The 24,347-nt window shown below is 46.7% G+C and overlaps 1 protein-coding gene and 1 long non-coding RNA gene across 3 annotated transcripts; one reads left to right on the top strand and one right to left on the bottom strand.

Moving 5' to 3' along the window:
• Window positions 1-9,046: 9,046 nt before the first annotated feature.
• Window positions 9,047-24,225, top strand: TLDC2 (TBC/LysM-associated domain containing 2). 2 transcript variants are annotated; one of them, XM_004370369.2, is made up of 6 exons: window positions 9,047-9,079; window positions 10,294-10,461; window positions 11,146-11,298; window positions 13,569-13,664; window positions 22,120-22,193; window positions 23,187-24,225. In XM_004370369.2, exons 1-6 carry the CDS (start codon window positions 9,047-9,049, stop codon window positions 23,320-23,322), a joined length of 660 nt encoding a protein of 219 aa, XP_004370426.1. In that variant the 3' UTR covers window positions 23,323-24,225. The 2 variants fall into 2 exon arrangements, with proteins under 2 accessions (XP_004370426.1, XP_012415018.1); XM_012559564.2 differs by lacking the exon at window positions 13,569-13,664.
• LOC111819080 (uncharacterized) lies at window positions 11,693-23,187 on the bottom strand. Its single transcript, XR_002822872.1, has 3 exons — window positions 22,652-23,187; window positions 14,921-14,961; window positions 11,693-13,658 (listed from the first exon to the last, which is right to left on the bottom strand). It is a non-coding gene; the product is annotated as an uncharacterized LOC111819080 (long non-coding RNA).
• Window positions 24,226-24,347: the final 122 nt, after the last annotated feature.

The raw sequence follows: 24,347 nt of genomic DNA, 5'->3' as shown, positions 1-24,347 counted from the left end.
CGGGGAGGGACGTAAGCTGGGAGCCAGGGAGGGATCTGCGAGGCAACAGCGACCCCCTTGAGGGTCAGGCAGGCCCCGGCAGCCGCTGCCCCGGCTCCCTCGTCCTCCTCTCGGCCGCCGCCCCCTTCCCTGACGGCCTGGGGAACACACCCGGCGGAGGCGCCCCTGCGACCCGGGTCCGGACTGGGGTCGCGTGAGCGGCGGGAGGGGGGATTTCCCAACAGAGGCCGGGCGGACCTCAGAACGCTGGAGCCTCTATCCATTCAGACACGGGACACCTAGCCTCTACGCTGAGCGTGCGCGGGTGAACGTACTCCGCCCCCCTCAAGCTTGCCAAGCAAAGCCAAGTATCCCATTGTACAGGTGCGTACACTGAAACCTAGGGAGGACACGCGATTAACCGAAGGCTGATGGCAGAGCTGGGATGGAACTCAAGCCTCACACCTCCAGGGTGTGTTCAGGCTCGTTCTACCTCGGCTTCCCTCCCACAGGCGTAGGGGATGGTGGAGCCCTGGGTGCATGCCCGGCTCTGCACACCTTGACCGGCTCTGATCCCAGGTATGCTTACTCCCCCCCCCGCCTCTCCGGATTTCAGGCTCTGCACAGCTAAAATAGAGGCGACCCGTCAGGAGGTGTCAGACCAGCAGTGGAGGCCCCGGTGGGGCGGACTGGGTACGGTTGCCCGGACCCCAACTCGCTTCCTCAAGCGCAGGTCCACCAGAGTGCTCTGATGGCGAAATTTCTTTCCCTTTAAGGCTCCTAGACGTGTTGTTCCCTTTCCCCATATATCTGTCACCTTCTCTGATCCCCACCTCACCCCCTACCAGCCACCAGAGGGCAGAGACAGGTTAAGTCCAGCTGGGCACAACTCTTTCCTCTGGCTGCTTGAGGGTGGGCACTCACTCTCAGGATGGCCCCCCCTTTTCATCTACCCCCTCTCAAGATGGCACCCCATTGTCACCCGTTGGGGCAGGGCTGCGTTTACACCTCTGAAGTTTCTTCTTCCCTCCCCTATTCCTTCCGCCCCCTTTTTCCTTTCTCTCCCTTTTTTCCTTCCTTTTTCTTTTCTACCTCTTCTTCCTCCATCTCTGCCTTTTCCTCCTCTTGCCCCTTTTCTTCTTTCTGCCCATTTTCTTCTTCCTCCTCCTCCTCCTTTTCGTCTTCCTCCAAATCTTCGCCTGGCAATGGCACCCTGCTATAGCCCCAGATCCCCTTCTTTGTCTCTGTTCCACCTGCCCCCATATGCAGTGAATACACTCCTGTAGCTTCCCTCTCCCAGAACTAATGACTTCCATCCCAGTCTAGGTGTGTGAGTGCCCCCTCCATCCCCAGTCTGCCTGTAGCCAAGATCCTCCTGGAGTGCCCCCCACCAAGCCATATAGGAAGCAGGGCAACTCAGCAAGTTCTTGATAAACACTTCAGGGGCATTCCACCCCCACATGGCAAGGCACCAGCTCCCGTACCCTACTGACTGCCCACTACTGTGCCCCACTGACCCACTGACAGGCACCAGGTAGGACACTGAGGGACATGACACAGAGGTGGGTTTGCCACTTCCTAACCTCATGGAGCACACAGTATAGGGGGAGATGGCCCACAAAAGATTCCTCACTAACAAGGTGACATGTCATGGCATGGGGCACGGGCACTAGGTGACCCAGGGCAGCACCTCTCCCTCCCTCCCCCCGCCCAGGTCTCAGTGTCCTCCCCTGGTCTGGTCTGATGTAACAGATGACAGGTGCCTTCCAGCTCTGATGCCCCTGGCTCATGCAGGCTGGTCTGGCACAGAGAGATTGGAAATTGTTTCCCCTCTCTGTGCTCGTTTCTCCCCCTGTGCAGAAAGTGGGCTTGTAGGTGTTAGATGGTATGAATGCATTCAGGGAGCATGCCAGACCGGAATGGCTCAGCCACTCCTGACACACCCATGGTCACACTGGTGGTCCTGAGATTAAAGTAGGCCTGGATCTCCTCACTTGGACCTGGGCCCGAGTCTTGGCTCTGCCACTTGTCCTCACTGGGCCCCAACACTGATGGCTGAGCAGAGGGCTGAGGGTCCTTCCTGCTCCAAGCTTCTTTCGATTTGGGAAGCTGTGAATCTACACTGTAACCCCAGAAGAGCAAGGCCCTTGTTGGGAGGGACTCAGGTTGGGTGAGACTGAGGAAGGGGTCCTGCATGCAGAGGAAGTTCAGACCAGGGATACTGTAAAAGGGGGGTGAGACTTCTGGGAGGCCAGAATTGGCTACATGCAGGCAGGCTGACCATCTTTAGCTGCCAGCAAGTCCTGCGGCTACCTGACCCATGAGTGCTCACTATATACCAGGCTCTGTGCTCACCCCTTCAGGAAAGGATCTCAGGAAGGTTAAGGAACTTGTGGCAGACTGTATTTTTCAAAGATAGCCACACTAATACATATCTCATTCCAATTGTTCTTCTTACAATGTGGCATTGACACTCTTCCCATTGAGTGGTGGAGTGGTGGTGTCTATGTTCCCTCCCCTTGAAGCTAGGCAGATCTTTGTGACTGCCTTAACCAATGGAGTATGGCAAAAATGACACTCTGTGACTTCCAAGTCTAGGTCATAAAAGGCAATATGGCTTCTGCTCAACTCTCTTTCAATTCTCTCTCTCTCTTGCCACTCACCCTTAGAACTCAGCCACCATGTCGGGAGGAAGCTCAGGCCTCATGGAGAGGCCACATGGAAGTGTTCTAGCCAACAACTTCAGCTCTGGTCCCAGCTAACAGCCAGCATCAACCACCAGACATGTGAGAGAGAGTGAGCCTGCAGGTGATTCAGCCCCTTTGGAGCCACCCCAGCTGACCTCAAACAGAGCAGAAATGAGCTGTCCATGGACGCTGCCCAAATTGCAGTTTTAGTTTTGCGAGCAAAATAAATGTTGTTTTAAGCTATTCGGTTTGGGGGTAGTTTGTTACACAGTACTGGATGACTGGAATGCTTGTCCGAGGTTACACAGCTTGTAAGTGGCAGGGCTGGGATTGAGCTGACCCTGGAGCCTGTTGTGCCGCACTATTGGACTGTAAACTGTCCGGCTCAGACACGCAGTGTGTGCTGTATAAAGCTCTACTGATGAAAGGATGAAGCATTAAATGATCGTAAGGATTATGGATCAGATGGTAAGAAATAAAGACATTGATTACCCAAAGGAAAAGCAGTTTCACTTTTCCCACTCGATTAACTAAAGTGATGAACGTGATGGAAACAGAATGGAGACTAAATCCTGAAAGGCTTCAAAGAGAAGCAATTTTAAAAGCAAAAATTTTCTTTCATTATACAAATCATGCAAGAAACAAACCACTGGCTGAGGGAGAATTAGAGGAAATGGTAGCAAAGTCTACTTTAAATAGGGTAGTCAGGGAGTCCTCTCTGGGGAGGTGACATTTCAGCTGATTTATTCAAAGAGCCAGGGAGAAGAGAATTCCAGGCAGAGTGAACAGCAAGAGCAAAGGCCCTGAAACAAGAACAAGCTTGATGTACACTCATGGAAGAGTAAGAAGGTCAATGTGGCTAGAACCTGATGAGTGATGGAGGGAGAAGAACAAGATAAAGTAGCAGTGGTCAGCAGGGGCCAGGTCGTGCACTGGGCAGAGGCTTTATTCTTGGTGCAGTGAGAAGCCATTGGACATTGTAAGCAGGAGAGTGATATGTTCTAATTTGTTTTAAATACACTAGCTCTAGGGGAGAATGGCCTAGAGCCAAGTAAAAAGATGGTTAAGGGGCTGTTGTACCAGTCTCTGGGAAATAATGGTGGCTTGGATGAGGTTGGAGGCAGTGGAGAGGGAAAGAAGAGGGTAGTCTTGAGATCTTTTCTGGAGGAAGAATCAAAGACCCCTGGTTGGAAGTGAGGGATCAAACAAACTAAGTCAAGTTCAACTCCCAGATTTCTGTGTTTAGTTACAGGATGAATGATAGTAACATTTAAAAAGACAGGTTTGGAGAAGGGAACGAAGCATTCTTCGTGGATACATTCAATTTGAGGTGTCTATGAGACATCCATGTGGAGATGTCAAGTAGGAGGTTGACATATGTGTGGAGCTCAGGATAGCAGTTGGGTCTGAAGCCATGAAGAGTTGTCAGCATTTAGACACTATTAAAATTCACGGGACCAAGATGAGACTTAGGGAAAGGGTCTATATAGAGAAAAAAAGTTGGCCTAGAACTCCTGGTTCTAGAAAGTGGGTAAAGGAGGAGAAACAAAACAAACAAAAAACCCCAAGTCTGTTGCCACTGAGTCGATTTTGACTCATGACAACCCCATGTGTTACAGAGTAGAACTAAGCTCCATAGGGTTTTTCTTGGCTGTAATCTTTACAGAAGCAGGTCGTCAGGCACTGCCAGGTGGGTTTGAACCACCAACCTTTCAATTAGCAGCTGAACGCAAACCATTTGTGCCACGCAGGGAGCTAAAGGAGGAGAAACCCAAAACCAAAACCAAACCCACTGCTGGTGATTTGATTCCGACTCATAGTGACCCTGTAGGGTTTCCAAGGCTGTAAATCTCCATAGGAGCAGACTGCCACATCTTTCTCCTGCGGAGCTGCTGGTGGTTTCAAACCACCCACCTTTTGGTGAGCAGCTGATCACTTTAAAAGAGGAGAAGCAAGCCACAAAAGACAGAGAGGAAGCGGCCAGTGAGGTAGGAGGGAAGCCAAGACAATGTGTTGTCAGGGAGCCAAGGCAGTAGAGTGTATCAACAAGGGAGGTGTCTGTACTGCCAAGCTCCTGAGAAGTTCGAGGAAGATGAGAGTAGAGAAGCGCTCCCTGAATTGGGCAACGTGGAGGCTGCTAGGGACCTTGACAGGAGCCATTTCAGTGGGATGGTGGGGGCAGAAGCCAAGGGGAGTGGACTGAAGAGAGAGCAGGGGGTAGAGGCAGAGCATAGGCAACTCTCTTGTGAAGTGTGGCTGCAAAGGGAGAAGACAGGTTGAGCAGTTGTGGAGGGGGCTGGGAGGTCAAGAGGGAGGAGGGGCAAGCCAGAGATCTAGGAAGCAGGAGAGAGAAGTAATAGCTGAAGAAGGCAGAGGGATGGGTCCAGGGATGGGGTCTGGCCTTTGAAAGGAACAGGGACCTCTCCTCCTTGTCCTGGAGGGAAGGCAGAGGAGATGGGTAAGATGCAGGTGGCTCTATCTGTTGGTTTGGAGGTGGGAAGGTGGGGAAGTGACTGATGATGGCTTCTGTTTTCTCAATGAAGAAAGAATGAAGTTGCCAGCTCAGAGTGAGGGGGTGAATGAGTGAGAGTTGTGAGGAGAGTGAAGACCATGTATAATAGTGATGTCAGAGAGTGGAACTCCAACTTCCCAGGATGTGTGTGGGAGGATGTCCGGTTGTGTTACGTACCCATTTGAGGTTCCAAGTGAAGCCCGTCAGCCCAGGAACTCCCTTCTATTCCCTTCCTTCTAGTCATCTTTTCTATGTTTTCAAGTTTGTTTTGCATAGCTGAAATGATACTGCATATACAATTTTATATCCTGCTTTTTTCACCCAACAGGGTAGCAGAAACATTTTCCCATGCATTTATGAACTCTTTGCAAATGTCACTTTTAATACTCAGAAATAATTCACGGAATGGATGTTCCATGGGTCACCTAAACTTTCCCCCTTTTATTGGACATTTGGATTGTTTCCTGGCAATGATGACTACAGTAATTAAAGAGGTGGCATGTAGTCAGGTGAGGGGGAAATGAGCAGGCAAACTACAGGGCAGAGCTGGGATGCCAGGCACTCTAAAGCCTAGAATTCCATTATCAAAGACCCTAGGGGTCTGTTGTTGTTAAGTGCCATTGAACGGATTCCAACTATGGCAACCCCATGCGTGTCAGAGTAGAACTGCACTCCACACGGTTTTCAAGACTGTAATCTTTCGGAAGCAGATTGCCAGGACTGTCTTCCAAAGTGCCTCTGGGTGGGTTTGAACTCCCAACCTTTCAGCTAGTACCATTTGTGCCACCCAGGGGCTGCTCAAGAGGAGCCTATTATTTGCCAATTGGTGTTCCTGCCAGGTTGCTTACTGAGGTTTCCTGGACATGAGGACAAAGAATGGGACATCAAGGCAAAATGTCACTTGCTTCTCAAAGTGCCCAATGCCTCAGGTAGTGAGCACAGGGAAATTGTGTAGAGGAGAGATTGGGGGAGAAGGTAGGGCCAGGCGTGTGATTCCTGAGCCATTTACAGCCTAAATACATATTGCAACAGCCGTGTTTGTGGTAGCAACAGGGCCCTTCACCCACCTGTTTTCCCCATAATACAGGTCCTAAAAGGGCATTCCCAGGAGACCTAGCTATGAGCAGAGTATCTGGAGACCCAAGTCCTCCCTGAAGGACAGGGTCCCCTTCAGTTGTATGAATATGAGTGGGCCACCCATGAGGAAGTGGGCACCTCATCCCTGGGAGTGACCAGGCAGAGGATGGGTGGCCACTTGGAGGGCAGATTGCTCTAGGACTGGCTGAAGTTCCTTCCAGCTTTGAGTTTCTTGATCCAACAACATGGCATTCATCGGGTTCCTGTTATGAGCCAGGGACAGAGAAGTAAATCCCAAGGATGGAGCACTTACTGCGTGCCAAACACTGGACTTTCTGCGCATGATCTCACCTAATGTCATTAACAGCCCACTGAGGAAGGGGTTGTCCTCCCATCTGAGAGAGGGGAAACCAAGGCCTGGGGCAGAAGGGGTGGTTTCCTTCCAGCCACCCAGCCAGGAGGGGCAGAGCTCCCAGCCCTGTGCTTCTCCCCTGCAGAATAGGTGATTGATGGAGAATGCCGCAAGCATTACCCTTTTCTGTAGTGTTTGCATCCCACAGGTTTGAACTTTAAGGGAAGCGTCTTTACTGGTGGGCTTCAGACACCAGGTGGTACCTGGTAGCTCTGGCGAGAGGTTCTAGATAAGAGCAAGGACCCGGTATCCTCCACTGCTCTGGGCTGGTTGGGGCAGAGCTGGGGGCCATAGGGGTGATGAGGTCTTGTTTGTGTGTGTTTGTGGGATTTGAGTCCCTGACACATGCTAATCATTGACAGGCTTTCCCAACTGGAACCAGAGCTGGCCCAGGGCCAAGGCTTGCAGCCCTCAGGCAGCTATAAGAGGCAGGGAGGAGGGCCTGGGGCCAGGGAAGAGGTTCAGAGCCAAACTGCTGCCTACCGAGGCCCAGGTGGGCAGGGTCGGTTTTGGTGTGGCACCCTTTCTGGGGAGACTTGATAAAGAAACCATTGTGTTGGCAGGCTGGAGGAGGTTGCCAGAGTTCTGGGGCTCAGCAGGGTGAGTACATCCTTCCACAGTTCTGCCTTTTCCTCCCCACTCTGAGCTCTTCACCCCTGTGAGTGACTAAGAGACTGCCTGTCCCAGAGGCATCCAGGTGGAGACTTGGTGGCCACTGTCTTTCGAAGAGACAGTATAAGGATTAGTAATAAGCGCAGTCATTTATCCTGTGCTCAACAAATACCAGGTACAGCAGGTTACCTCACCGAAGAGGACAAAGATCTGGCTTAGTATCCTTGCTTCTGAGGCATTATCTTCACTTACCCTTACAGCAGGCCTATTTTACAAATAAGACTGAGGCCCAGAGATGTTAAGTAACTTGCCCAAGGTCACACAGCAAGTGAGTGGCAAAACTAAGACCTGAACTCCCTGACTTCAGAGCCTATGCTCTTAACCACGGTATTATACTGCTCTGTGACCCTGCTAAGTCCCTTCTACTTTCTCAGCCACAGTGTATTTGTCTGTAGTTTGAAGGCATAAAACTTGATCAGAAAGATATTTCCTTGAGAGAACTAAAGGTACCTGGACACGGTACTTTTGACCTGTGTCCAGGTACCTTCAGCACGAGAGAAGCCTTGTGGGAAATATGTATCAAGAACTATCTATGTATATGCCCTTTAACCCAGCATTCAACTTTTAAAATAGATCATAAAGGATATCATCAGATCTATGAACAAGGAAGTTTATTATATTGTTGTTAGGTGCTACTGAGTCCATTTTTGACTCAGAGCAACCCCATACGACAGAGTAGAACTGCCCCAAAGGGTTTTCTAGGCTGTAATCTTTACGGGAGCAGATCACCAGGTCTCTCTCCTGTGGAGCTACTGGGTGAGTTTGAAGTTTATTATAGTATTGCTTATAAACACAGAAGATTAGAAGCAAACAAAATGTCCAATGGTAGAGGAATAAATAGATGAAATAATACGCAACCATTAAAAATCATGTTTTCAAAAAATACTTAACGTCACTAGAAAATTTTCACTTACTGTTAAACGGGGAAAGCAGTTTTTAAAGCTCTATACGGTATTATTGATTTATAAACGTGTATATACACATGTATGTGAAATAAATATGAGACTGGAAAGAAATTCCTTTAAAGGTTGAGTGCTAATCTCCAAGAGATGGAATTATGAGTATTTTTGTTTTCTTCTTTATTCTTTTCTGGCCTTTCCCAAATTTTCTACAATTAACATGTATGACTTTTTAATTAGAAAAATAAAATTATTTAAAAAAAAAAAACAAATAACCTTTGGTCTAGGCATGGCCCCTTTTAAGCTTCTGTTATAATGCACTCATTGGCTTTGAGAGGGACCTGAATTGCTGCTTTTTAGTACTGTGAGGGTCTCTGAGATGAGCTGGTCCAACCCTCTCGTGTTACATGTGGGGATACTGAGGCCCAGGGCTGCAAAGGGGCTTATCGAAGGTCACACAGCAAATCAGGGGGCCCAGACCCCCAGCCTCGGGCTCAGGCATCTACCCACAGGGCCACAGTCTCAAGGCCAGGCTGCAAGGGGACAAAGAGGTAGAAGGGAATCACAACTAGAATTTACTGTGTATGGCTCATGTGTGTTAGATGCTTACCCCAAGTGTAGCCAACCTCACAAACCTACCCAATCACAACTCAGCCTGGGAGTGACAGGTGTGAGGGAGCAAAGGACAGCTAGGTGGGCAAGGAGCTAGCTGGGTGTGTCATCTCATCTCTAGGCCCCACCCAACATGCTTCCTCCCCTGGCAGGGCTGTGGACTTGACCTCGGCCTGCCCTGGGCTGGGACAGGAGAATGAAAAGTCTCCGCTGGCGTTACACTCGGCTGGTAAGGGGCCCGTCGGCTTGGGCCGGGGGCTAGGGCTGGAAAGGGGGGAAGACGATCTCTGGCCTGGGTGGGCCCTGGGCTGGGGTTGGATGTAGGCAGGTGAGTTGTCCCCTTCTTCCTGGAGCGGTTGTCAGATGGAGTTCAGCTAGGAGAGACCCTCTCTTTTAGGCCTGAACCTGGGGAATAGGGGAAGGCAGGCAAGAGGATCCTATCCATCTCATGCTCCAGGAGGTCTCTCCTTCCTATGAAATGCCCCAGAAGTCATTGTGTGTGTGTATGTACGTATGAGTATGTGTAAATGTTCGCACTTATACACATACATACTCAAACACATGTTCTGGTACAGAGCGAGAGCTCAGTTGAATGAAAGAATGAATGAATGACTAAATATACCTACATACATGCCCACTGACACACACTTATATTTACACAATCCCAACTCACACAAACATGTTGACATATATGCACACACACACTTGCACTCAACACCTTCACACACTGATTTGCCTACACAACTCTACTTTCAGTCAACACACACCTTCACACTGACAAATGCACGTTTTACATTAACCTGCTCACCCAGTCGCTTACACGGCTACATAGATTATTTCACTGCCAGACAGTGAAGCCTCTGGGTCTCGTTTTCTTCCTTTGTAAAATGAGTATAATAAGAAATACTGTATATTCCTCTTAGAATTGGTAGGAAAATTCAAAGAGATCACTCACCACAGGTAGGCTAAGTATGTGCTGTACCAATCTCAGCTATTATCATTGTTGTTATTATTTCATGTACAAACACACAATCACAGCTCACAGGGCTGGGCTGCCACCTACCCTTCTCTCCTGCTCCCAAGCTTAGAACTTGATCCCTGGGGCCCTCTTGGGATCCAGAGCAAACAGTCAGAAAAACCACTGGGCTCAGGTCCCATCTGATGAGCTGCGCGCGCGTTTCTTTGTGTGTGTGTGTGTGTGTGTGTGTTTAGGGGGGGTACCTCTGACCCTAGGCTGCCAGGGGCAAGGGAGGGAGCAGGCTGGAGGCAGCTGCAGAGTCTTGTCTGTCTGTAGAAAGTTTCCAGCCTGCCCTGGGCTGGGCTGGGGGTTGCAGAGGCCTGGGCCAGGAGTGGTGGGGTGGCCTGAGGCTCTTGGGCTCAGAAGATGTGAAAGCTGGTGCCTCCTTCTCCCTCGACTTACCAGGCCTCTTTGTGTCTTCACAGCCCAGCCAGGTGGAGGATGCCCTGTCTGGGGAGGAGGGTGAGGAAAAGGAGGAGGAAGAGGAGGAGGAACCAGCCCCAGCCCCAGCCATAGCCCCTGCTACTGAAGATCCCACAGAAACCCAGCTTGCAGAAGCCAGCCAGCTGCTGGGTGCCTTGGAGATTAGGCAGGTTCGGGCACTGCCCATGACCCAAGGACTTCAGCCCTGGGCCTAAGGGACCCACCCTCGGGCTCCACCCTAGCCAGGCCCAGGGACGCTTGGATTCACTCCTGTCTGTGTTCCTTTGGGGAAATCATTCCTTCTTTCTGGACTTTCTTTCCCTTTCTTGTAGAATGGTCCAGTAATACTGGCCTCACTCTCTTCACTAGGCCAGAAGGTTAAGGAGATAATGAAAGAAGTTAATTCTTAAATAGAACCAGTACTTGGGAACTAAAGCTAAAGCTGGGGCAGGGAATGCGGAGAAGGTGGGAAGGAACAGAAGGAGGCGGTCAGCATCTCATCTAGTCTCTGGCCTCTAGGGGCCAGGGTAACCAAGGGGAGAGAGTCCTGAGACAGACCTGGGTTTGAATCCTGCCTCCACCATTTACTCCCAATGTGGGCCTTGGGCAAGTTGTTCCACCTCACTGAGCAAAGTTTTCTTGTCTGTAAAATGGAAACAATAACCTTATCTCCTTTGGCTATTGCTAACAGACATGAAAGTGCCCTGGAAACAGGAAACGGCTCTATAATCTGTAAAGCACCATGCCTGTGTGAGTGGTGGCTATTTAACCCTTCTTTCTGGGCCCCTGAGGTTCTAGCAGAAGAAGGGTGGGAGGAGGAGGATTCCCCTGCTCACCTCTAGGCCTGTCCCCAGCTCAGCCCCCACCTCCCCGCGAGAGTCACTGGACACTCCTGGAGTCTGGCCTTCTGCACGGCGAGGGACGGCTTCAGTCTGCGGAGGCTGTACCGGCAGATGGAAGGCCACGGTGGACCAGTGCTGCTAGTGCTGAGGGACCAGGATGGGCAGGTGAGCTGGGCCAAGGCCCCCAACCTGAGGCTCAGGGCCTCCCAACCAGATACCGGTAGGTCCTGCCCAGGGCAGCCTCAGGGATGAGAGGGCAGAGGTGATAAACTAAGGTATCTATCATAGACACTGATGATAGCATTGAGACCTACCCTGCTCAGTGCCATTCCCTTAGTCACTCATTCATTCACCACTCACTCATTCATTCAACACATGCATATTAAGTGCCTTCTATGTGGTGGCACAAGTGATTTGTGATTGGCTGCTAACCTAAAGGTAGGTGGTTCTAACCCACCCAGCAGCTCCATGGGAGAAAGTCCGGGCGATCTGCTTCTATACAAATTACAGCCAAGAAAACCCCATGGAGCTCAGTTCTACTGTGTAACACATGGGGTCGCCATGAGTCAGAATCGACTTGATGGCAATGGGTTTGAGTTTGTTTGTTTGTTTTTTTTGGTATGTGCCAGGCTAGACTTGGAATAGAGAAGGATCAAAACAGAAGTAGTTTCAGCCTTCTTGGAGTTCTAATGGTCTATGGGGTAAGGAGGTCAGACATTAAGCAAATACAGTAAAACCTGCGAAAGCCAGAACCTGTGTGAGGTGGAAACCTGTCAGAAAACTCAAATATTTTCCAGTAATAGAGAGTGATAGAAAAGTGGTAAGACTGCACCCTGTCAAAGGTAGAAAACTTGCAAGACCCGGAAAAACAAGGCAGTCCCATCAAGTTCTGGCTCTCACAGTTTTCACTGTAATCATCTGACCATAAATGTAAAAGTTTGCATCTTTATCCTCAGAAGCACAGGGCACTGTGGAGGGATTTTAATCAGGGGATCAATGGCCTGACGTTCAGTTGGTGACAGAAGAATCTCTGGAGAGGGCAAGAAGGGAAGCAGAAGACCAGGGAAAAGGCAGTCTTAGCCGCTCCCGCATTTTACATGAGGAGCCTTGAGGAGGCAATGCCCTAAGTCCATTTGGTCTCTCCACTGCTGGCTTTCCAGGCAGGCTCTCCAGGAAGTGGGGAAGGTTGGAAGCTGGTTTCAAATGCTCTTCTGTGTAAGGAGCACGTTAGAGCTGGGAGACATCTCAGGGCCCCAAGGGCCCCTCCACACTAGGGCAGGAGGTCCCTCCTCAAGATGCTGATGGAAGGACCTCCCCCTCAAGGGGAGCTCACTCCGGCTGGACAGAGCTCCCCGATGGTAAAACATCTGACTATGAAGAAGTTTCTCTTTATACTAAAGCCAAAACCTAACTCCCCATAACCAATCCCCAGTGATCACACCTCTACCACTCAGCATAGTTTATAACAGTGAAAAACTGCAGGCCACCTAACTATCCCACCACAGGAGGAGACTGGCTAAATAAATTACGGCCCTTCCACATGGTGAAATACTGAGCAGGCAAGAAAAATAATGGTGTAGAACCATAGCTATTGAAAGTGTTAACTTTTTGTTTTTCAAGTGGGATATAAATAAAGGAAACTCTTTGGACAACTGGAGAAAATGGGATATGAAGTAGATATTAGCTAATATTACGGAATTATTGTTAATTTTCTTAGGCGTGACCATGGTATTTTGTTTATATAGGAGTAAGTCCCTATTCTTAGGACCTGAACTATTTAAGGGTGAAGGGTCACAGTGTTTGCAACTTACTTTCAAGTGGGCCAGAAAAAATATATGAACAGAGAGATATAACAAATATGTCAAAAACATTTACAATTGTTGAACCTAGGTGGAAGGTATGTGTACTGTGCTTTTAACTTTTCTGTGTGTTTGAAATTTTCATAATAAAAAGTTAGGACAAAATAGCTTACAAAACAGATATATATACTGTCTCATTTCTTAATAAAAATTTATATACACTGGCTTTAAACAGATGCTGGAAGAAAATGCACCAACATGTTAAAAGCAGTTATCCTGGGAAGGAAGAGGGGAATTCAGAATGACTTGATTATTTTCTTTCTGCTTGTCTATAACTTCTAATTTTTCTACAAGGTTTACGTGTAGAAAGTAAGTACATTTAAGAAAAAAGTAGGAAGGACTTGAAGGCCTGGAGGAGGATGCCAACAAGAGTTCTTCCTTGGGGAGTGTTAAGGGAAGGATGCATGCTGATGTGTCCGCAGAGCCTTCCCAGTCCCCCAGCTCTGCCTGGGTTCCCTAGGCAGGGCCCCACTAGGATAGGTCTACATACCAAGCCTGGAGAGTGGAGGTTGCCAGAGCAACCCCTCCTCCATGATTTCCTTTCAGCTGCAAACTGCAAGCTCTTCTGTCTTCCAGATGTTTGGGGCCTTCTCCTCCTCAGCTATCCGACTGAGTAAAGGCTTCTATGGCACCGGCGAGACATTCCTCTTCTCCTTTTCCCCACAGCTAAAGGTAATTGGGGAGAATGGGACCTGTAGTAGGACAAAGCTCCCAGGGTCTCAGTGGCCCCCAGCTTCATCTGCCATGGTGGACTGTCTGGCATCCCTCTATCTTTCCACAGGGGGCATGCAGCAGGGCAGTGGCCAGCAGAGCATCTCCCTTGACTTGCCTATCTTCACTCAAAAAAAAAAAAAAAAAAAAAAAAGGCTCATTAGGCCCCTGGCAACCAATGACTGGCTCTGAGAGGGGGGAGGGATGTTGCTTACCCAACACTGGCTGGAAAGACAAGGGGGCCCAAGTGCAGGTAGACCTGAGGGTTTGGTGGTAGGAAGTTGAAGCAGCACAGGTCTAATAGCTTTGATTTTTTAATGAAGCACTGGGTGAGATCATCAGCTAAGAGTGAGGATGCAGCAGGGGTGTGAAAGCTTGAGGGGAGAGAAGGTATCAAACGGTCATCCCGGGAGTGGGGAAGGGAAGCCTACTAGAGAGGCAGAAGGACAGTAAGGCAGTATAGATAGAGGGTGGGAGATGGTGAGTTGGAAGGCAAGACTTCTGCTTTAGTTGTGTGCTTTTCTCCAGCAACACTAGGCTTCTCAGGTGCGAGCATGGAGGAAGCGAATGGGAGGGTTCATCCAGGACTGGGATTTTGCCAAGCTGGTTTAACAGAGGGAAAGCCAGAAAAGGGCGTTGAGGGTTCTTGAAGGGAGTGAAAATACAACATGGCCCACAGAACCCACACTTTCCAAGAAGAGTACGTTAGCCAGAGGGAACTGGAGGATAATGAGACAAAGGTAGACTCAATGGATGGGAGGTCTCCTTGAGGTCAAAGACTGTAGCAGTGGCACCAGTTGAGTAACATGTTGGAAGAGAAGACATGGTAGACAGAGACAGGAGTATTTGAAAGATGGTGGAGGGAGTTGCCATCCTTGGTGAGGACAGGTTCCAGGAAGTGACCATGGGAGATAGTGCCAGAAGACCCCCTGCCGATGAAGAGGACAAGGAACTGAAGATGGCATGAACTCTCCCACCAAAGTGTTTACAGTTGGTAACAACTTAATCTGAATTTATATAACTTTGGGAATGGAATTCCTCATGGCTGGATGAGGCTAGAGAGTAACGGGACAGGCAAGCTTCAAATTTCCCAACCAGCCTTGAAATCCACAAGTCAGGGAGGAAGGCAAGTATCTGCCCAGGAATCCTGCCTTTGTGTGTGCACAGGCATGTGGGGGTGGGGATGGAGTGGGTTAGGAAGAAAAGATTAATCTCACCCCTGGTGTGACCTTCAAATTCATGGAGAATAAGTCTTTCCCTGAGGGCAAAGATGAAAGCATTGCTTGATTAGTACCAGGCAAGTTCTTTGCTCTCCCAACTGCCTGAAAAGCCCCCATTGTGAGGCTTTGAGAGGTGTTGGATGATCCATGTGGACAGTGAAGTTCACCAAGGACAATGATGTTGTTGTGTGCCATTGAGTCAATTCCAACTCACAGGGACCCTATATGACAGAGTAGAGCTGCCCCATAGGGTTTCCTAAACTGTAATCTTCATGTGAGCAGATCGCCAGGTCTTTTTTCCCTGTGGAACTGCTGGTGGGTTTGAGCTGAGCGCTAAACCACTGCGCCACCAGACCTCCTTAGGACAACGATAGGAGCTTGGAAAGGAGGGGAGGTCAGTGAACCAGCGCTCAATTCTTTGATTAATGACAAGGGGTGACTAGGAGATCAGGGGGTGACTAGGAGATCAGGGGGTGACAGGGACAAAGTGACTGGTATAGTCAGATGGCATGAGCTGCCAAGGAGCTGGGGTTTTTGAAGGAGGAAGGAGAATAAGTAGTCTCCAACATCTCTCATGCCAAAGTTTTTCCATCTCTGGGTTATTTAATGAATAAAGCTACTAAGCATTATGTGCTTGGCCTGGAGCGTACTACTTCTAATAATAAAATAATAGCATCTTTCTTAGGGGACATTAATTTCTATTAAGGATAATGGAAAAATTTGGAAACAGATAGTGGCGATGGTTGCAACACGATGAACATAATGTCACTGAATTGTACATATTGAAATGGCAAATGTTTTCATATATATAAATATACATATACATACACACACACACACACACACACACACACACACACATACATATATATATATACCACACTTGAGAAAAAAAAGCAGCTAACAGAAGCCAGCTAGCTGCCTGCCAGGAGCTGTTTTAAACTTTTACAAATGAGTGCATTTAATTATCAAACAATCCTATGAGGTATGTACTATTTTCATCCCCATCTTACAGATGAGGAAACGGAGGCACAGAGAGGCTGAATAACTTGCCTAAGCTCACACAGCTAGTCAGTGATGAGGACGAGATGTGGAAATAGGCAGTCTGGCCCAGAACCTGAGCTTGTAGCCACAGCTCTATACCATGTCTCTAAACTACAGAGGGTCCCTGCCTTGAGATGCTCCCATGCTACGGGAGGAGAAAGACAATCACAACACAGAATGAGTCATAAGTGCTGTTAAAGAAATTAAACATGGGATCCAGAAGCACAGAGGAGGGGCATCTATATCAGATAGGGGTTAGGAGAACAAGGAAGACTTCCTGGAAGAGCACCTTCTTATGCCGTCCTGAGGGACAAATAGGTAATCACCAGCTGACAAAGAGCATGTGCACAGGAACAGAAACTGGAGGAGAACAGGCATCATTTGGAAGGCCAAGTAGATCAGTGTAGGGGATGGAGGTCATAGTGTGTGAGGTAGGGCATCAGAGTGTGTGAGTTAGGGCATATCCCTTTGCACTGGCATAACATGCCCTCAAGAAAGATTTGTTTGTTCAATGGGTGAAGAACTAGTTCCAGGTGCCTTGGTTTGCTATTAGAGACCTCTCCAATTGACACCAGTCCACAGACCAAGAAACCTACTGATAAATCCAAGTGTACAATCATCTGTTCTTATGACAAGGAGATCACAAGGAATTATGGAATGCCTTGCTGAAGGCAAAACATGCCATATCTATTGCATTGCCTCCATCAAGCCAGCCTGGTAATCTTATTAGGGAACAAGAAAGGGGTCAGTTATTCATCGTGAACCAAAGCTGGGTACTAGTCATCACCACAGGCTTCCTACGTTCACATACTACAATTCTAAAATTCCCACTGTAATGACAACTCTTTGTCAGAATCCTTTGCTGTTTCCTCCTCATTATCTCAACCTTTTCATGTAAGGGGGTCCCAACGCTCAGTTTTTAGCCCTTGTCTCTTCTCTAACCACTCTCACTTCTTTAGTGGTCTCGTCCATTCTCTAGGCCACCCATGTGCTGTTGTTTCTTCCCTGGACTCCAAACTCATATATATCCAACTGCTACTCAAGGTCTCCACTTGGATCTCAAACATGTCATCTCAAACATAACATGTCCAAAACTAAGATCCTGACTTTCCCCCACAAAATCTGCTCCTCCTGTCTGCTGCTGTCTTCAACATTAAAGTTAACAGCATCTCCATCGTTCCTGCTGCTGAGACCAAAAATCTCGGCGTCCTCCTTAATTCCTCTTTCTCTCACCCCTACATCTGAGCTGTCAGTGAATCCTGACAACTCTGCCTTTTCTTTCTCTCTATATCCAGAATCCACCACTTCTCACCATGTCCTTTACTGCCACCCTGGTTCAAGCCACGATCATTACTTGCCTGTGTTCCTGCTATATCCTAATGGATCTTCCTGCTTCCACTTTCAGTCATCCGCTGCAACTGGAGTGATCTTTTTAAAAGGTAAGTCAGATCATGTCACTCCTCTGCTCCAAGTCGCCAATGATTTTCTTTCTCAGTCAGTTAAAAGTCAAAGTCCTAGTCAAAGTCCTTAAAATGACCTAAAAGTCCTTACACCTTCTGGCCTCTCTCTCATGTTATCTCTTGCTACTTTTCCCTTTTTCTCACTCTGCTCCTGCTACCCTGGCCTCCTAGCTGGTCCTCAAACATGCAGATCTGCTCTTACCTCAGGGCCTTTGCACTTACTCTTTTACTTAGCATACCCTTCCATTGGATCTCCATACAGCTCATTTCTCACCTCCTTCAGGACTCTGTTCCAATGCCACCATCTCAGTGAGGCCTTCCCTGACTACCAGATTTAAAATTACGATACCCCATCCCCTGGAAATCTTTTGCTTTCTCTGCTTTATATTTCTCCTTAGCATTTATCACCATGTAAAAACCAAAAAACCTGTTGCTGTGGAGCCTATTTTGACTTATGGCGACCCCATATGTTACAGAGTACAACTGCACCAGAGTTTTCTTGGCTATAATCTTTATGTAAGCAGATTCCCAGGCCTTTCTTCTGTGACACCAACCTTTAGGTTAGTAGTTGAGCACTAACCATTTGTACCACCTAGAGACCTCTATCATCATCTAACATACTATTTATTTTGCTTATTTATTATCTGCCTCCTCCCACTAGTCTGTTGAGGCTATTGTGTTCAACATTCTACGCAGTGCCTAAAACAGTGCCTGGTACATAAGTGCTCAAAAATATTTGTTGAATAAGATGAATGAGTTTTTCAGGGGATTGCTGTCTGTCTTCCCAGCCTATAGTTGTGGAATCCATCGTTTCAGAAACTGGTTAATTCTTACCCATCTTTGGTGTTTGGTATTTCTTGTGTTCTTCATTAATTCACAGCAGTTCCTCAATCACCATACCAAGCAGCATCATGAACTTGGTCTTTTTTTGTTGTTGTTGATAATACACACAGCAAAACATACACCAATTCAACCGTTTCTACATGTACAATTCAGTGACATTGATTACATTGTTCGAGTTGTGCAACCATTCTCATCCTCCTTTTCTAAGTTGTTCCTTCCCCATTAACATAAACTCACTGCTTCCTAAGCTTCCTATGTAATCTTTTGAATTGCTGTTGTCAATTTGATCCCATATAGATAGATCTTAAAAGAGCATAATGACCAAAGCAGACATTCTTTACTAGTTAACCTAAACTACTGTTTGGTTTTAAGAAGACTTTAGGAGATATTTTTGGTTTAAGGTTTAAAGCTTATCTTAGGTCAATAGTTTTGGAGATTCATCCAGCCTCTATGGCTCCAGAAAATGTGGATCCCATGAAAATTTGAAATTCTGTCTACATTTTCCCGCTTTCAAACAGGATTCTTCTATAGAGTCTTTGATCAAAATGTTCAGTAATGGTAGCCAGGCACCATCCAGTTCTCTGGGTCTCATGGCAAAGGAGGCAGTTGATCATGGAGACAATTAGCCAACACATTCCATTTTCTCCTCTTATTCCTGAGGGTCAGCAAAAAAGAGGAAGACTCTCAATGAGATGGACTGATACAGTGGTTACAACAATGGGCTCAAATATAGCAACTATTGTGAGAATAGCACAGGACCAGGCAACATTCCATTCCATTATACATAAAGTCGCTGTGAGTAGGATCTACCTCAACAGTAACAACAATATTTCTGACTCTTCTTCTTCCTGTGTTGCTCCAGGCAAATAGAGACCAATTGTTGTGTCTTGGATGGCCACTCATAAGCTTTGTTTCTCCACCCTTCTGCCCCTGGTAACCACCAATAAACTGTGGTCTCTATACATTTGCCTTTTCTTATCTTTTTATGTAAGTGAGGTCATATAATATTTGTCCTTTTGTGATTGACTTTGTGATTGACTTATTTCACTCAGCATAATGTCTTCAAGCTCCATCCATATCGTAGAATGAATCAAGACTTCATTTCTCTTACTGACTGCGTAGAATTCCGTTGTATATATGTATCACACTTTGTTTATCCTTTCATCTGTTGATGGGCATTTAAGTTGTTTCAACATTTTGGCTATTGTGAATACTGCTGAATTGAACACTGGTGTACAAGTATTTGTTTAAGTCTCTGCTTTCAAGTCTTCTGGGTATATACCCAGGAGTGGAAATGCTGGGTCATATGGTAGTTCTGGGGCCCTGTTGGTGCAGTGGTTAAACGTTTGGCTGTTAACCAAAAGGTCAGCAGTTCGAATCCACCAGCCACTCCTTGGAAACCCTATGGTGCAGTTCTACTCTGTCCTACAGGGTCACTATGAGTCAGAAATGACTTGACGGCAATGGTTTTTTTTTGTTTATGGTAGTTCTATTTTTAGTTTTTTGAGGAACCGCCACACTGTTTGCCACAATGGTTATACCATTTTGCATTCCCACCTGCAGTGGATAAGTGTTCCAATTTCCCCCCATCCTTGCCAACATTTGTTATTTTCTGTTTTTTTAATCTTGGCCAACCTAGTGGAAGTGAAATGGTATCTCATTGTGGTTTTGATTTGCATCTCTCTGATGGCTGATGATGTTGAGCATCTTTTCACATGTTTGGTGGCCATTTGAATGCCCTCTTTGGTAAAATGTCTATTCAAGGCATTTGTCTATTTTATGATTGGGTTATTTGTCTTTTTGCTGTTAAGTTGTTGAAGTTTTAGGTATATTTTGGTTATTAAATTCTTATTGAATATATGGTTTTCCCAGTTGGTAAGATTGTCTTTTCACTTTTTTTTTTGTAAAGTCTTCGATGAACAAAAGTTTTTAATTTTTATGAGGTTCAATTTATTTATTTTGTTTTATGTTGTTTGTGCTTTTGTTATTATATTAGATAATCCATTGTTAACAGCTAGGCCCGATAGTGATGTCCCTGCATTTTCTTCTAAGAATTTTATGGTTTTAGTTTGCACATTTAGGTTCTTAATCCATTTTGTATTTGTTTTTGTGTATGGTGTGTAGCCTGGATCCTGTTTCATTTTTCTGCATGTGGAAATTCAATTTTCCCAACACCATTTATCGAAGAGACTCTTCTTTCCCCATCGAATGCACTCAGCACCCTTGTCAAAAATCAGTTCACCATAGATGTGTGGGTTTATTTCTGGGCTCTCAATTCTATTCCATTGGTCAATGTGTCTATTGTTATACCAGTACCAGGCTGTATACTGTAGCTGTATAATATGTTTTAAAATCAGGAAGTGTGAGTCCTCCTACTTTGTTCTTCAACATGCTTTAGCTATTCAGGGCCTCTTGCCATTCCATATAAAGTTGAAGATTGGTTTTTCCATTTCTGTAGAGAAGATTGTTGGAATTTTCATTGGAATTGAGTTGAATCTATAGATCACTTTGGGTAGTACTGACATCTTGACATTATTAAGTCTTCTAATCCATGAACATGGAACACCTTTCCATTTATTTAAATCTTCTTTAATCTCTTTCAGCAGTGTTTTAGAATTTTCCCAAGACTTGTCTTTTATTAGTCATTTTCTTGCTGAAAACCCTTTGGTTACTTGCATTTTTGCAACTAATAACAGGCAATAATACACTATACTTTTGTCACTCTTTACAATTCCTTTTATTGTCTAATTTGACTCTTGAATATTTTAATTTAACAACTATGTATACACTCTGCCTTCATGTGCTAAGAATATAGCCAGAAATCAAGACAGCATCACTGAGCTTACATTTTAGTAGAAGAAACAATGGCACATCAACACATAAATAGAATTATCTCAAAGAATGGTAACTGTTGAAAATAAAACACTGTCTGGGTGGAAGGGCTACTTTAGATACGGTGGTCAAGGGAATTTCTCTTAAGAGGACATCTGGGCTGAAAGATGAGCAGTCAGCTGTTTGAAGATCTGGGGGAAGGGTATTCTGGGCAGAAGTATCAGCAAGCATAAAGGTCCTAAAGCAGGAATTAGTTTGGGGTGACTCAGGGATAGCAAGGCCAGTGGAGATGAAGTGCAGTCAATAAGGGGTAGAAAAAAATTAGAAAAGCAGGGATCAGAGCAGGCGGGGTTTTTAATTATAGTAAGAAGTTAGGTTTTATTCCATTCGCCATGGGAATCCATTGGAGGGCTTTAGGCAGAGGAGAGACATGATCTGATTTTGATTTAGATTGCAGTGACGATGGGCTAGGGGCAGGACACAGTACAAGCAGGGAGACCAGTTAGGAGGCTGTCAGCCAGGCAAGGAATGATTGGGGCTTGGGTTGGGTGGTCTAAGTGGGATGAAATGGACAGGACAGAAATGGTGATAGTCAGGATATATCTTTGGTGGTAGAACCCACAGGGCTTGCTGGCAAACTGGATGTGAGGGCTGGCTAACTTTGTATTACCTTCAGTGAGAGATGAGGAGATGCTTAGTTAATGGTCAAATCAGGTCCCAATAGACCTTTCCTCTCCTCTCTCCAGCTTTGGAAGCAGGAAGCCTCTGAGGTTTTTGGTCTATCCCTAGAACTAAGGGGCTTCTAGACTGTGGGAATTCAGACTGGAGGGCTTGAGGTGAACTCCAAGGGTAATGAAAATAGAAATGTGAGGCACCCAGAGCCCAGAGTACCTCCTGCGGCTGGCTTAGCTGGGACCTGGATGCTGTTCCTGCCACAACACTGCCACCCAGTGGTCTGGAGTCAAACTGCAAGGGCCGGACTCACCCAGTAACCTGAGCCTTTTCCTATCATGCTAGGTGTTTAAGTGGACAGGAAGCAACTCTTTCTTTGTGAAAGGAGACTTGGATTTACTGATGATGGGCAGTGGCAGGTACGTGTCTCAAGTTTCCCCAAGTCTTGGGGTGGTCTGTCTTCTAGTCCCTTCCCCTCTCCCAACATGCTGGCTTAGGCTGCCTCAGGCAAAATGGGGAAGGTGGTGGTTAACTTTCAGGCCCCTCCTTTCAACACCCCCACCGCTGCCCACTCCCCCATCCAACCCCCTCAGCCTTGCTCTAAGTCAACACTGAGGGGAAGGATGGCATGAACTTTTCCACTAAAGTGTTTGCAGTTGGTGACAACTTAATCTGAATTTATATAATTTTGGGAATGGAATTCCTTAAGGATGGATAAGACTAGAGAGTAATGGGATAGGCAAGCTTCAAGCTACCCAAACAGCCCTGCAATCCACAACTCATGGAGGAAGAAGGGCGTCTGCCCAGGAATCCTGCCTTTGTGTGTGTGCACGGGGGGAGGATGTGGAGTTGGTTAGGAAGAAAAGATTAGTCTCACCCCTGGTGTGACCTTCAGATTCATGGAGAATAAGTCTTCCCCTGAGGGTGAAGATGAAAGCATTGCTTGATTAGTACCAGGCAAGTTCTTTGCTCTCCCAACCCCCTGAAAACCTCCTAGTGAGAGGCAGCTTGATTGCTGATTTGCAGTAATTCACTTCCTGGCTCCAGCCTAGCTTTTTTATCAAACGAGCGGTATAGAAGGAAGGCTCTCTCAAGTGTTTTGGGCTCTCAGAGTCCACACCTGTGGGACTCATTCCTTTGGTTAAACACTGCTGTCTTAAAAATGTTCCAAAACTAGACTGTGGTGATGTTTGCACCACTTTATATATTTGTTAAAATCATTTGTTTTGTTTTTTTTAAAAAAGTTCTCAACCCTAAGCCCTGCAGTAAACTCCATGCTGAGTCTCCAACAATTCAGGATGAATCAGTTTAAGGGAAGCTGGAACAGGTAAAAGTAGGCTGCAGTCATGGTAGATCTGAAAGGTCTCAACACCTAGCAGTGAGCCATACCAAGATTTTCCTCTTCTCCTCAGTGGCGAGTTTGGGCTGTGGTTGGACGGAGACTTGTATCATGGAGGAAGCCACCCGTGTGCGACCTTCGACAATGAGGTGCTGGCCCGGCAAGAGCAGTTCTGCGTCAAGGAGCTGGAGGCCTGGATACTAAGCTGATGTCCTGGGGGTGGGCAGCTTCCTGTGGTAACAGGTATTCAACAGGCTCATGGATGCCCTCTAGGCCTTCCTCACACAGGCAGCCGGGGGTAGCCTATTTTGTCGGAAACAAGGATGGTGAAGCCTCCTAGCACTGACTGTAGCTGTTTGCCAGCTTTGCTGTGGTCTGGGGACCTAAGACTGGAATGGAGGCAGGAAGAGGTGACTTTGCTATCCGGGAGACGTGACTTTGAAGGAGTAAAAGGTACCTCACCTAAAAGGTCAAAGCCCCTCATGAAAATCACCTTTTTAGAAATTATACAATTAATGCATGCTTATCGCAGAACACTCAGAAGACATAAAAAAACAAATAAAATTGCCTAAAATTTAATCACCACCTCGCCCCCCAAAAAACACTAAAACTTTCAAGTATATCCTTCCAGACAGTTTCGCACAGATACGTATTTTTTGTTACAAAAATGGGAGTCTATACATGTTCTGGAAATTATTTTAGCTTAAAGAGTATTGTCAAACCACAGAAACCTGGGCTCAACCAAACTAATAAAGACTCTATTAGCATCATTCCTCCTCTTGCTCTGTTGTGTTTTCTAGGACACTGAGGGCTTTCTGTCCATCACTGGTGTGCCAAGTGCTTGCAAATCCATTGTCTCCTTTAATTTCACGAGGAAGATTTGAAAGCCGCAAATAAGCAATGTGCGTATCTGGATAAAGAATTTGAAACCTCTGTAGATGGGAACCTTAAGGAAGCTAAAAGGAAGAAAGGAGTATGTTTCCTGGCACAATTGGAGCTTAAAAAACTAAGAAAAATCCATATCCTTCCCAGGCAAGTGTCTGCCTCCTGCCAGAAGAAAAGGATTCTTTATTATGCCATCATTTGGTAGCTACTGAACAAGGAAAACTGAATAACATGAACCCAGTTAAATATCAATCCCTCTTGCAGACCCAACACAGTGTTGAGTTACTAAGAAACATTCATTTCCTTTGCACAAAGGGTCAAAATTGGGCACAAAACCAGTGCGAGAGGG

Source organism: Trichechus manatus, unplaced genomic scaffold (assembly GCF_000243295.1).
Source record: "Trichechus manatus latirostris isolate Lorelei unplaced genomic scaffold, TriManLat1.0 scaffold00008, whole genome shotgun sequence".
Classification (NCBI taxonomy): domain Eukaryota; kingdom Metazoa; phylum Chordata; class Mammalia; order Sirenia; family Trichechidae; genus Trichechus; species Trichechus manatus.
Note: the sequence above shows the minus strand (reverse complement) of the source record. Positions and strands in the feature narration are given on the sequence as shown.

Excerpts from the sequence above, each read along its gene's own strand:
- TLDC2 (XM_004370369.2), top strand. The coding sequence starts at position 9,047 with ATGAAAAGTCTCCGCTGGCGTTACACTCGGCTG. Across the intron at positions 10,462-11,145 it reads GTGCCTTGGAGATTAGGCAG|CTCAGCCCCCACCTCCCCGC; the intron begins GTTCGGGCACTG and ends GCCTGTCCCCAG. Across the intron at positions 13,665-22,119 it reads CCTTTTCCCCACAGCTAAAG|GTGTTTAAGTGGACAGGAAG; the intron begins GTAATTGGGGAG and ends CTATCATGCTAG.